At 35.9% G+C, this 14,188-nt stretch overlaps 2 protein-coding genes across 3 annotated transcripts; one reads left to right on the forward strand and one right to left on the reverse strand.

The window, feature by feature from the left end:
* The first annotated feature begins 3,071 nt into the window (after positions 1 to 3,071).
* On the forward strand, positions 3,072 to 9,616 carry LOC125193535 (choline transporter protein 1-like). Its single transcript, XM_048091356.2, has 10 exons — positions 3,072 to 3,693; positions 4,216 to 4,574; positions 4,655 to 4,800; positions 5,028 to 5,211; positions 6,198 to 6,271; positions 6,478 to 6,591; positions 7,287 to 7,643; positions 8,345 to 8,605; positions 8,966 to 9,193; positions 9,278 to 9,616. Exons 1-10 carry the CDS (start codon positions 3,494 to 3,496, stop codon positions 9,461 to 9,463), a joined length of 2,109 nt encoding a protein of 702 aa, XP_047947313.1. The 5' UTR covers positions 3,072 to 3,493; the 3' UTR covers positions 9,464 to 9,616.
* Positions 9,414 to 12,622, reverse strand: LOC125193536 (uncharacterized). 2 transcript variants are annotated; one of them, XM_048091358.2, is made up of 7 exons: positions 12,456 to 12,622; positions 11,437 to 11,788; positions 11,244 to 11,364; positions 10,898 to 11,173; positions 10,700 to 10,822; positions 10,270 to 10,609; positions 9,414 to 10,015 (listed from the first exon to the last, which is right to left on the reverse strand). In XM_048091358.2, exons 2-7 carry the CDS (start codon positions 11,784 to 11,786, stop codon positions 9,990 to 9,992), a joined length of 1,236 nt encoding a protein of 411 aa, XP_047947315.1. In that variant the 5' UTR covers positions 11,787 to 11,788; positions 12,456 to 12,622; the 3' UTR covers positions 9,414 to 9,989. The 2 variants fall into 2 exon arrangements, with proteins under 2 accessions (XP_047947315.1, XP_047947316.1); XM_048091359.2 differs by having other exon boundaries at positions 9,414 to 10,079.
* Between the last annotated feature and the right edge of the window lie 1,566 nt (positions 12,623 to 14,188).

Here is a 14,188-nt window from a genome sequence, read left to right on the forward strand (position 1 = left end):
TAGTGTTATTTGTTTTACGTGGAAAAGTCAATTTCACATTTATTTTGCTTCCTCCTTTTATTATATTTTAATCAATCTTTCTTTCTTTTAAAAAATTAACAATTTGACTAAATAATACTAACATATTTTATATGCATATGAAGTTAAGTTCATGAAAATATACTTAAATTGATGTATGGTAAAACGTAAGTAGATTTGAAATGAGAAAGTCATCATCATTTAAAATTTGATTGATTTTGAATAATATTTTAATAATTTTTTAGGAGCAAGAATATAAGGGATGAAAGATGGGCTATTTGAACTTGTAGTGTTAAATGGGCTAAATTTAGTTTAACTAAATGGGCTTAGTCAATTTAAATTAAATGTTGCTGGCGTTACTGTTTGGCCCAGTTATGGATTAATTAAGTTTTTATTTTATGGAGCCAATTGGATAAATTCAGATTTTTGGGTTTAAGTTAATTAAATAATATGATCATGAAATTGAATTAAGCGAGCTATGCCCCCAAATTTATTGGGCTATAGTTGATAAAATGGATAGCACTCAATTTCAGAAGCATAATAAAAGTGTCCAATTTTGTCTTGCTATTTTACATAGCCTTTTGAAATGTGAAAATCGACGATATTAAAGTGTGAGAATCGAGCTTTATATTGAGTTTAGTTTAAGATGTTCTCATCATTTTATATAGTCATGTCTCCATGTTTTTCTATTGAAAACACCACGATTATTGGGTACTACTGTTTGATTAAATATAATATTCATTCGATTAATTCTAGTTAAGCCTTGTATAAATAACTCTTCGTAATTGTTAATCAACTGTCCATTTCAACAACATTTTATTCAGTTCTGATCTCTCTCTTTTTCTCTCGCGCAAAATCTACCTAAGCATTCTGTTTTCTTCCTCTCCTTTACCTATTAAAAAAAATAAAATTTATCGTGAAAGAAATACTACTTCCACAAACATAATTACCTTTTCTTATTCAAATGATTGTCACCCCTTTTTAATTTAGTGATTATTTTTTTCCAAAATCTATTACTTATGGACTAAATTGAGCAACTTTCGTAAAACAGGCATAACATTTCTTTACATAAATGAAATATACCAGACACCCACGCTCAGTGATGGAACCAGAAATTTCAATAAGCCGGGGCTGAAAAAATTTTAAATTATAACAATAGTAGTATTTAATTTCATACTCCCTCCGTCTATCTGCAGTAGATACATTTAATTTTCAGTATTTATTTTGGAAAAATGCTAATAAATAATTAAAGTAAAAAAAAGTAAAATAAGAGAGAAAATAATATAGGGAAAATTATTTTTATATCATTCTCTCTCTCTTACTTTACTCTCTCTTCATTATAACTATTTATTACTCTCTTCGTCCCAACTAAGTTGAGACATCTTTTGGGTACAGAGATTAAGAAATGTGTTGAAAAGTATGAGAGATGAATAAAATAGGAAACATAAAGAGAGTAAAGTAAATGATGGAATAAAATAAGAATTATTAGATGTTTTATTTTTTTGTTAAAAATGAAATGATTCAACTTAGTTGTGACATCTTTAAAAAGAATACGACTCAACTTTATTGGGACGAAAGAAGTATATTTTTTTCAAAATGATTGCTCAAAATGAAACGTCTTTACTGAAGAAGAAGTAATTGTCTTTATCAATTTTATATGCACTATCAATTCACAAATACTCTTTATCTTAGTAAATTTAAGAATATTTGGAACTAAGCTTGTTTTCATTATTTGGAGTCATTGATGATTTGAATTTAAATATTAAGGGTGGAATTAAATTATGATGAAGGATTTTATGCGATGGAGTATTAGACTACATATATGTTAGGGAGAATAAAATAAATTAATTGCTCCTTTGATTTTGCTCAATAAAATGGAGTATCAAAATACGGTAAATATAATTTATCACTAATTTTTCTACCATTTGACGGGTCAAATATTTTCCTTCTTCCAATGCACTTGATGTATCCGAAAAAAAAAGAAAAACAGATCTTTTGCACTACCCTGTTCATCTTCTTCCCCATGCGGCCTCGCCATTTCTTTTTCTTTAAAATTACTCTTTTTACATACTTCTCTCGGTCTCATCTCCACTTCGCCGCCCAAGTCTTGTGTTCTCCTTGCTAATTCTACTTTCAATTTTAGAAAATCGGGCGGCGGGATTCGTTGTCTCTTGGGGCGGAGACTGGGCGGAAGACGGCCATGTAATGGGGAGTCTGGGTCTGGGGCTGGCCAAGCCCCCGCTGTCCCCATGTAGTTCTGTCGCTGCCCACGCTATGTGCTTTTGAAACTGGAGACATTAGTATTCATTCCTCTAACTTATTTAACTTACATATTAATAAGTATCTGCTTATAAACATATTGTAATATACCGTACAAAAGTAAGATCAACATCCTACTAACTTTTTCAACTCACTTTCCATTATATTTCTTATAACTCGTGTCAGATCAAAGTGTAACAATTAATGGCGAATAAGAAGAATATCTACGGGTATTAATATTTTAGCCTTTTTTTTCCTACAAAAAGTCATTAACTATCTCGATAACTTCAAAACTCTAATAACTTCATAACAATCAATTGATAGAAAATTAGGCAAAATATACTAAAGTCATGCAATATTTAATCAAATCAAGCAAACTCTAACCCCTCAAATTAACTATCTGGATATTTAAAACTGAATCCTACAATATATTTTTAAATAATAATTTAAATATTATATCTATTATTAATTCGTTCGATTCTACAATAAACTTTTTCTGGATCCTGCTCATTCTTTGTCATTAACAAATGAAATTTGTTTTGACAAAATGAATACATATTTCTTTTTGTAAATATAGTAAACATGAACAATGACAAAAATATAAAGCTGTCTAAATCCTAAAGCACGTATACCATTTTCTGACGAAGGAAAATGATATTAAAATCACAGCCTTTATAAAATGAATGGAATATTATGGAAAGAAGAGTTAACAATAAAGATGATCTCCGACAGAGACAGATAATGTTACTAAAAAATAAAATAAAGGAAATTATTAAAAGCCCTAATAAATTTCATTTTCTACCAACGCCTCTTCTTCACTCTTCAGCTGCTTCTTCTTCTGCTTCTGCTTTACTGATTCTTCTTCATCCTCATCTTCTCCTTCTTTTTTGTTTCAATTCTGTTCCGTTTCTTCTACTTTTCGAGCTCATTTCTCTACCATTTTAGTTAAACATCAAACACCTTCTCAAAATCAGTACCAAATTCACATTTTCTTCACTATTTGGAGCTTCCTTTCACACTCTGTGAACTTCCACTGCCTCTAGTCTTCTTCAATTTTTCCACCAAAAGAGAGATAGAGAGCTCTCGTTTGATTGCGAATCTGTTAGGGGGAAAGGGAATCATTCAATTTTATAGAGATATAGAGATAGATCCATACACTAGTAGCAAAAGAGATTCCCTTTGTAGTTGCAGAAGAGCAGATATATTGTGAAGAAGTATGAGAGGGCCATTGGGGCCAGTGATAGGGAAGTATCCATCATCTAGTGATTCTAATGGTGAAATGGGGAGTGGAAACAATGATATCATAAAACACAACAGGAAATGCAGAGATTTGGTGTTTCTTGTCATCTTCATTGCCTTTTGGATTGCAATGATTGTTAACTCCAGCTTCGCTTTCAACCAGGGAAACCCATTGAGGTAATTAACTAAAAAGCTGCTTCCTTTGCCTGATATTTTCATCATGAGTTACATGCGTCTGATTTACCTTTTTGTGTAATGTAATCCTGATCTGTTTCTTTATCCAATCTAACTCAAAGATGTTATATTTGCCCTTCTCTACATTTGGGCGTTTCGTGGCATGAATACTGGAGAGTGGAGACAGAACTTTGGCATTTTCCGTTTACTGTGTCACAAGCTGTTTTTTTGGAAAAATTATATCTTGAACTTTTCAAAATTTGGATTGCGCCGGAAATGCAGTTTTTCTCTTATGTTTTGAAGAGTTTCAGTTTATGCACCTTCTGGCTAATATCGTCAAGATTTTACAGATATAAGGAACCAAATACCCGAAGAAGAAAGAATAAGTTATTTTTTGTGTTTGAACATAACTAACTGAATCATTTTGTAGTTTTTCGGCTTGCTTGTTCATCGTGGTTCTTTACGTTTTTATGCATTGCTTTCTGTTCCTTGTTATGGTACATAATGTATATTGTTGTGTGGCAGGCTAAACTACGGGCTGGACTATAAAGGGAATGTTTGTGGTGATAGACATGGTGATCGGGATCTGCGTGAATTGGAACTCAGATATTGGTCAAATCCCAATCAGGTTTATGAAACTGGTGTGAAGAACAGTAAATTCCAGCTCTCCAATGCTCGGAGTATTTGCTTGATGGACTGTCCTATCCCATCTGAAGACTCCCTCAATTGGGTCTGTGATTATCCTGAGGGAGATATCCGTATTTCACTGGATGATTGGATTGATAGAAACTATGATTATTTTGCGGACTTGACCCCTGAGCTCAGGAACACTTCTCTTCAGCTGCAGGGTCCCTGCTATCCTGTTATATTTCCTAGTGTCAATGGTAAAACTCTACAACTATCAACCTTTTGCTTAAGACAATCCTAGTTGATTAAAATACATGTCTTTGTGTTCTGTTGTCAGTTTACTGGACCTGCCAGTTCATTGCAAGGGCATCAAATGTATCCTTGACTCACTGGGAACAGATGGGCGGAGTGAAAGTTATAGAGGATATTGCAATTGATAAATCTATCCATAAATCAGTTAATTCCCGGTCATCAGTACTAAAGGTTAGGCGAATTTTTCTTTCATGCTTCAGGATATGCTCTCTTTGAAACAAGTTATGCAATACTCAATCTTATTCCTATCTTCAAGTACATATGAAAAATTGATGGTTTCAAGATTGTTGGGCACTAAACATTCTGTGATTTGTATGGATTCTATTGGTTGTACTACACTACTACTACTGCTGTTTTATTCTCTACTTACAAGATATGGCTACTCTGTCCATCTACAGAGATATGTAGCTGATGTCGGAAAAGCTTGGCCCGTACTTCTTGTTTGCGGAGGATTGTTGCCTTTGTTTCTATCAATCATATGGCTTTTAATGATCCGTCATTTCGTTGCTGGGATGCCGTGGGTCACTGTCATTGTTTTCAATATCCTCATGGTATCTGTGACAATGTTTTACTATTTGAAAGGTTTGGATACTATCTATTGACACTGCTTTGACAAGGCAAACTTCCGTTTCAGCTTTTCCTAACCTATATTTGAATAATTAGATCAGGTAACTGCCACATATGTTTGATTAATTAAGGCTGAACCTAGGAAAATATAGTTTGCCATATTAACTTCCAATCTTACTATATTAGTTTTCAGTACTAATAGTTGTATGATATTAACTATAAAATCCGATATACTCACTCCTATTGGTGTAGATAGTGAGCGTATAAGGTAGCATGTCCTATAGATAAGATACCCTGCTAGTTTCTACATACACGTACGAATAGAGTATTAGAGTGAGTAATGAAACAATTATTTAGGAAACATTATTCTGGTAATGAAACTTGATAAGCTAAGAACCTATGCATGCACACAATTGAAATCTACTGAGAGAAAAATGAGTTCAGCTGTCATCTTCTCTCTATTTCCATTTAAAGATAAGATACAACTAGGGCAACTTCTATGTAATTGGTTGCTTAACACCATCATTTTATTTCAGAACTAGCAATATTAGTATCAACTAGATTTAGGATTTATCACCGAAATTCTACTACACTGAATATAGTTTTGGAAAAAGCCCTAAGTGCCTTCAAACTAGCCTTTACTTATGACAATTGAGAATACTAAAAAACAAAACTAAGATTGCAATGTGCTGAAATACTATTGTTCAAAGATCTAGTATAGTTTTCGTACCTTTCATTAATAATGTATAGGGCCAAAGCCAACAAAATCATTTAGCCTTCGGGATTTTGTATTGTATGTTTCCTGAGTATGTTCATGTTATCGTCTACCTTGGTGTTGACTAGCATCTCTTGCTCACCTAGTTACCATTACCAGTTGAAATTTGAAATAACATATTTGTTGGTTCAAGTGTTTTTCCTTCTTTGTTGAAGTTAAGAACTAGTTCAATATATTTTTGTTTTGTAATGAATTTCCTCTTCATGCCTGTTCTATTGCTCTTCAGCTGGATGGATTGGAAATGATGCCATCTCTCCAATCATTGGTGAGCACGACCCATATTATCGCGTGTCAGCAAGGGTAGGACTTATACTCTTGATGTCTTACGTAAAGTTTGGATTTCAAATTTTCAACTTGGAGTTTCTGCATTCAGTAAAATCTCTTCAAACCTTCACAGCAAGATGCTTTCCTGCCGATTCTGAATCTCTATTTCTTCATTACCTAGCTCAACCCTATTATTTTTAATCATTACACATCTATATGATTTTGTGTTTATATGTTTTCAGGAGGTGAATCATCTCCATGCAGCTGCTTTTTTCATGACTGTTTTGATGATTGTCGCTTTTCTCTCCTCCATTGCTATAGTCCGCCGTATCCTTATGGCAACATCAGTTTTGAAGGCAAGTTATGTGAACTTCTGTAGTATTAATGGAATTATTGTTGAAAAGTTATGTTTAGTCTACTACTGGAGCATTCTATGTTCCCTATTGCTAACATATTTTCTGCTATCTGTCAACTGAACGGCACCAAACCTAACCTAGACCACAGATTCTTGCTACATTGTGCTTGGGCCCATGTAGAGACTTGTCTAAAACAGACTAATATATTGTAATGCTAATGTGAATTGTAGAGCTAAAATGTTAAGTTTTACTTAAAAAGGCTTGAGTTGTTTATCATTTTGTCAATCCTTTTACGAGATTATAGAACACTTGATTTCAAAAGATACTAAACAAATTGACAGGACTGGAAAAAAATATTCATGGTCTTAATTGATCACTGAAACATGCTACCCTCTTTTCTTATTAATGGTGGATCTTAGTTTGCTTGAAGAAATGGACCATGAATAGTGAACTTTCTCCATTTCTTGCATTTATATATACGAAGATGTTATCCGTCTTAACTCTTACAAGGCTTAATTGAATTTTTATGCAGTGCCTAATATTTAGCTAATTCTTTTTATACAAGCTTAGGGTATAATTGTTTTTCTTCTTAATAATGAGTACCCTGAAACTGAAACTATGATGAAGTTGTGGTATTGCCCTTTGTACTTGCTTATCAGATGTTATTGTCCTAACTTGTTCAATTGTAAATTTAGGTTGCTGCTAAGGTCATTGGAGAAGTCCAGGCATTGATAATTTTCCCAATTATACCGTATGCCATGCTAGCTATTTTCTATATGTTCTGGTTGTCAGCCGCCCTTCATCTTTTTAGTTCCGGAAGTGTACTACAAAATGATTGTGGTGCTAACTGTTGTGCTTATAATCTCAAAGAAAAGAGGCTTAGCTGTAATAGTTGCTGTGGCTATAGCATTCATTACACTTCTCATATTGCTGCTGCAATCCTTTTTCACCTATTTGGTTGCTATTGGGCCACCCAATTTTTCATGGCATGCTCATCAACTGTGGTTGCTGGTTCAGTCGCTTCATATTATTGGGCTCGAGGAGCAACTTCGGTAAGACAATGGAAGAAACTTCAATATTACCATTATAGAATACCTTCAGAAATTATACTCTCCTAGTTTTAACATTGCCATAAGTATGATAGTCGTTCCATGTGATTTGCAAAGAATAGCCTCTTAGAAAGTCTGTTTGTACGTCAAGAGGCTTTGTTATATTCAACTTCAAGAGATTGCATTGTTAGTTGGGATTCACTTAGAGCTATTTCTTTAAGCTGATTGTGTAGTGGACATGTTTCGTTTCTTGTCTCATCTTTCTTACTCATCATAAGATGTTGCATCACATGGTCAACTTCCCATTGAAGGAAAATTTGGTCTGTAGGATACTATTAGTATGATCTAAATGAGTCCTGAGGTTATCCTTGCTTACTTGTATTTAATTTTTCCAAATACGATTGCAATGGACAGTGATCAATTAGTTTAAATATTTCACCCAGTTGAATTCTTTTACAATCATTTATGAATGAATGAAAAGACTTCTTGTTTAACTTTAGATGCCAAAAATGTTTTCTTCACTAAATACTTATTCTTATAAAGTGTATTTAAATTTTTAGTGTAGTAGTACTTGTTTTTCACGTGTTTCTAAGTCACTCATCTGCTAGTTACTTCTGAAATTATAATTTTGATAGTTAATTCATAGTATAATATATTTGTTTAGATTTTCCCATGATGGATCGTCCTTTCCTCTCTATGTGCAGCCTGAGATCCCGTTCCTTCCTGTTTTTGCTTCAATGAAGCGGCTTGCACGATACAGTCTAGGATCAGTTGCTCTTGGTTCTCTGATTGTGTCTTCTGTTGAATCAGTACGTTTTATACTTGAAGCTCTTCGTCGTAAGCTTAAGCATGTTAATTCCATGCCTGGAAGCTGGATTGGGAAGGTGATGTATCAAACTTCACAAGGCTGCCAGAGGCTTATTGGATGCATCATCAAATCCGTGAACCACAATGCTTACATTATGGTAGGTTGGAGAGTTTTGGGTTTGTCATGTTTATGAATTTACTGAGAATTAGTTGATGTGCACTTTTTTTTTGCATAATTTTAGACTTTATAATATGGAGATCCAATTTGATCAACTACCCGGTGCTAAAATGTCACTGTTAATCTATTTATTGATAAGGTGTATCTATAATTAGCATCTCCTGATTAACTGCGTAAAATGTAAAGATTTTTGGCTACATTGAAGCTCAAAGTGGAAAATCCTTGCGTCTTAAGGTGTTGAGACCTGAGACGTGTCCTGCTTATGTTTATTTCCTTTTATTTTGTTAAAAGGTTCAGATTAAGATAAATATGCAGGTCTCTTATATGTTCCTTTCTCCAGATTGCTATAACAGGTAAAGGTTTTGTCAAATCTTCGGAGATTGCAACAGAGTTGATTATGAGTAACATTCTTCGGATTGGGAAAGTGAACGTGATAGGAGACGTTATTCTCTTCCTTGGGAAGCTCTGCGTAAGCCTTACCAGTGCACTATTTGCTTTTCTCATGCTGGACACACACAAATACAAATCTTCACACAACAAGATCACGTCGCCTCTATTTCCTGTACTGGTATACACTCTCTCTCTCTCTGTCACATTTTTTGAGGGATTAATAAAAAGTGAAGCAAGGCGACTGATGAAGTTGATTATACAGGTTTGCTGGGGGTTCGGTTACATAGTGGCTACTCTCTTCTTCGGAGTGGTGGAGATGTCTATCGATACGATAATCCTTTCGTTCTGTCAGGACTCGGATGAACACCAAGGAACTGCTCAATATGCTCCTCCCTTGCTTATTGAAACCCTCAACGACGAAAATGAGATGCAGAGACTGATGCAATGAGCAATTTGGATTATGTTTCACATTAGCTATAAATTAGACCACACTTGCTTTTCTCATGCAATATTCTGATTGTGTTTTTGCTAACCAGCTTTTTTACCATCTATGGTTCCTTCTATATATATAATCTAACATAAATGCCATGCTATTCGTACAGCTAGATCTGTTTACAAATAGAGTTTGAACTGAATAAATGCTCAGGTTCATCAGTGATAATTTTCATACATGAAATATTCATAATCTATTAATCCACATCCCATTGTCTAATATCCAAGACAAAATGTAGAGCAAGAGAGACGAGATAGAATTAGACAGTGAGCAAGGGAGACGAAAAGAAGCGATAAGAAAATGAAAAGTAATGTCGTTGTAGTGCTGCCTGCCCACACCCGCTAATCTGTGACACAACACAGGTTATTCCAATGCCAACGTGTTATGTAGTCATTTTGCGTATCATTCTCGTCTTCACATGGTCCTTCGTGTTTTTGCTTCACCCCAACAATGAAAGTTTCAGTGCCTGCATCCTCAGAGCTCATTCGATACCCATAGGCAGCATCACTGCCACAAGTCCACAACGGTAGATGCCCACAGTTTGTTATGTAATGCTATGTAGCCTCGTTTTCTAACTCGGTACATGAGAGGGATGACATTTCGTTTAGGTATATAATAAGATAAATTTAATTTGAAGAGCAAGAAAGTAAATAATATAAAAGTCGAATGCATCGCCCGGGGTCGTGAGGACATGGAAGTCGACCTCAAACCTGTGGTCCGGTAAAATTATTTTACAATTCATTTGAGTTCGGAATGCTTACAATCTATTTGTCTTTTCATTTGTTGGTATTGTTCAATTAGGCTCTTCATCTGCTGAATCTTCTCCTTCGTTGCTGCCATTTCCTGATCCAACTTCGCCTTCACTTTTGCCACACACTCATCCACCTGGAGCTTGCTGCTGAGCCTCATCTCGTTCTTCAGTTTCTCAACTTTTTCTCCTATCAGTCGCTCGGCGATCTCATTGTATGTGATAGGGTCAATGTCGGGGGTACCCACAGATGCAGGCGAGTCATTGTCAACGGGGCCCACAGATGCGGACGAGGTAATATCAGATGCGTTCTCTATCCCAGGAAGTTGTAGTACTCCAGCACTTACCATATCCTTCCAACAAATGCGGACGAGGTAATATTAGATAGTTCAAACTAAAATTAAACAAAATTATATTAGTAATCAAATTTTAAATGCAATTACTCGAATTTGTGCGGCCATCACTGTACAATTCGGACATATCTCCAGTGAATTTTTTTTCGCTCGCTTGCGGGTCATGTTAGGGAGATCAAAATATGCAGGACGCTTCCCATCACTCTTCTCAGACTGAAAACAACATTAAAAAGGAGTAAAAAAGCATCCAAAATAAAATGAATTAATGTATGAAAAAATAATTTTAACCATTGTTTCTGTTGTCCCGGCGTATGAAACAGAGTCGTTACTATGTGAGCTGTGGGCCTTCTCCTGCTCCTGTTCACAATTTGCCGAGCACCCGCCAGCAGCCTCGAGCATCTTCCAGGCGTCAGTGTAAGCCTTCCACATGACATTTGTGAAGTAGGCCGGTTTATTCTTCCTCCGTTTCAAATTGTTGATGTACTTAAAGTATCTACCTTTACATTTCTTAACAAAAGCTTTCTTGTAGAGGTCTTGATCATAACTCCCTGTATTAGCTTTTTTCTACAAAATGGAGTAATAAAAAATAAATTAATCTAAAATAATTGGGTAAGAATATAAACTGCACAATTACCTTAAACTCTTCCCAATAAATATTCATGTACTCATCAGAAAGATGGCAGAATCCTATCGGGTCAACTATCTTCTTGAAAGCATCATTACATATGTCAGATGCATCGGAGGAAGGATGCAACCTGCAATTAATACGTATAGTTAGTAACTTCAAAGACAATATGAAAAATGCATAGCACTATGCGATCACTTACTTTTCACCCTTGAGCTGTATGATTTTACGCCCATGTTCATCCTCCATACATGGTAAAAAGTAGTAAAACTCATCATCCATCTCACTCCAATCAAAAGATTCTGTTGTATCTTCCCCTTCTATATCATCCGGTGATACCCCTTCTATGAACTGTATGATTTTACGGCCATGTTCATCCTCCATACATGGTAAACCATAAAAACCATCGTTTATCCCTTCAATAAAATTTGTTGTATCTTCCCCTTCTATTTTATCAGGTAACAATCCCATGTCCGACAGCTCCTGGACACCCTGTGGCAGAGACTCATCGGAAGGTGGAGTTGTGCTTCCTATAGATGCTCCTTGAGGCATTTCTACAAAGTAGACAAATCACAACATATAAACATCAATTTGCCATTACCTAGACAACTATCAACTCATGACAAAACAATTTCAACTCATACCAGATATAACAAAACAACATTTAATTAATGGCACATAAACTGTCTTCAGCATTAGGAATAGACAAAGTATTTCTGGTAACTACTACTTGAGTTTAAAACTGGTATCAAATGGATGCCCACAAACTTGAGGTGATGTGGCAGTGATGTGCCACAGGATGAAAACTAAAGGAAAATCAACAAATTCCCAAAAGTGCAAGATCAGTTCATCATCATTTTTTATGCTGGCTTGTCTTAAAATGCAATTTTACATGTCCGCTTCTCTAATTGAACAAAGTTGTTTGTTAAGCATCTTCCCTCATCAAATGCAAAAGGAATATCGATCCAAAATAAGAATACCTAACCAACATTTCTCTACTCTTTTCCCGAGCAGAAACACCTCAAACAACAAGCTGTCAATCTCGCATTTATCTAATCTACACTTGCAACTCACAATAGCATAACTCAAAAAATTAAGCATAATGATGCTTCGCAATTAAAGGAAATCAGCATAACTAGGCACAATGATGTATCAAAATTAAATGAAATCGAACAAAAATCATCAAAGCAAAATCAAAATCAAATGAGAAAGAGAATGCACCTTAGAACCAGCACGGCGGGGAGGCTTTTGGGTGCGCGCGCGAGAGAGAGGATGGGGAAATAGAGAGGGAGATCGGCGCTAGAGAGGGGGTGGAAAGAAGAATCGACCTAATCTACGCTATTTAAAAGAGTTCTACACTGCGAGCACCAACAATGCTCGCAAATTATTTTGAGAAATGATCATATCTTGAGTTCCTCTATTTTAATTCGATTTTTAGACTTTTGAATTAATCCTTAAAAATGTGATTCTAAGAGCATCTCCAATAGCGGCTAGTCCACCGGCTAGCCGATTCGCGTCGCTAGTCGGTCGGCTAGCCGAATCATTGAAACCGGCCAGCGGCATTTCGGCTAGCCGATCGGCGAGCTCTAGTCGATTTGCGAGCGCTAGCTGACCGCTGGCCGATCCCGCTAGCCGCCATTGTAGGCTCAATTTCGGTTAGCCAGTTGCATTTTTTTTAATGTATTTTTTTATTGCATTTTTAATGTATTTTTATTATGAATTTTTTTTAATTATGTAATTTTTTTTAGGATGATCTTTTTTTAATTTATATAAAATTATTGCATTTTTTAATGTATTTTTTTAATAAATTAGTGAGGAGTTGAGTGGGGCGGTGGCTTATGTGTGGAAGTCCGGATTTTTTTTTATTATGTATTTTTTGATTTTTAGTTAATGTACCTTTTTTTATTTAAATAAATTAACGAATTTTTCTCGTATATGTGTCGTAAATTTAATTCTGTATTTTGTGTTTAATTCCGTAAATGTAGTTGTTTTTTAATTATTTTTATTGCGGCTAGCCTGAGGCTAGCCTATTTGCTTAAAATGATGATGTGGCAAGTGAATTTTTAGTGCTGATGACGTGGCAGGGAGAGAGAGTGGCTGGCCTAAGAGCATCCGCAACGGTACATAGGCCAGCAATAGGCTAGCCATTCTCTCCCCTGCCACGTCAGCAACACTAAAAAATCCACCTGCCACATCAGATTTAGGCCAGCCATAGGCCAGCCGCAATAAAAATAATTCAAAATATACTACATTTACGGAATTAAAATTACGATTAAATTATGGAATTAAATTTACGAGACATATACATTCATTAATTGCATTTAAAAAAGGTACATAGATAAAAAAAAAATTACATTTAAAAAGGTACATAATAAAGAAAAAAAACTATCGCCGTGCAATCCTCCGTGCCCACAACTCTTCAATTATATCCTTTTGGAGTTGAATATGAGCATCCACTTGGCGCATGTTGGCAAATTCCTTGAGGCGGCCGGCTTCATCGAGAGGTACCCCCTGTCGTACACTAGGGGTGGCCGTTCCGTGGCTTGGACCGGCTTCATCGTCATTGACCCAACTAGTCAGTTGTACGCCTTCGTCTTCGACGATCATGTTGTGCAGGATAATGCAGGCGTACATTATCTGGGAAACGCATCCGACATCCCACAAACGCGTTGGACCCTTAATTGCCGCCCATCGAGACTGGAGCACACCAAATGCGCGCTCCACGTCCTTGCGCGCCGACTCCTGTCGTTCCGCAAAGTAGGCCTTCTTTTCATCACTTGTTTGTCTGATCGTCTTCACAAAGACCGGCCACCGAGGGTATATCCCATCCGCCAAGTAGTAGCCCATATCATGCCGGTTGCCGTTGACCACAAATGAGACGGCTGGACCGACGCCCTGGTACTTCTCGTTGAAGAGGGGAGACGAGTTCAGGACGTTGAGGTCGTTGTTCGACC

The sequence above is a fragment of the Salvia hispanica genome, chromosome 4, assembly GCF_029641045.1.
Source record: "Salvia hispanica isolate PSC_SH4W2 chromosome 4, Shi_PSC_v1, whole genome shotgun sequence".
Taxonomy (NCBI): Eukaryota; Viridiplantae; Streptophyta; class Magnoliopsida; order Lamiales; family Lamiaceae; genus Salvia; species Salvia hispanica.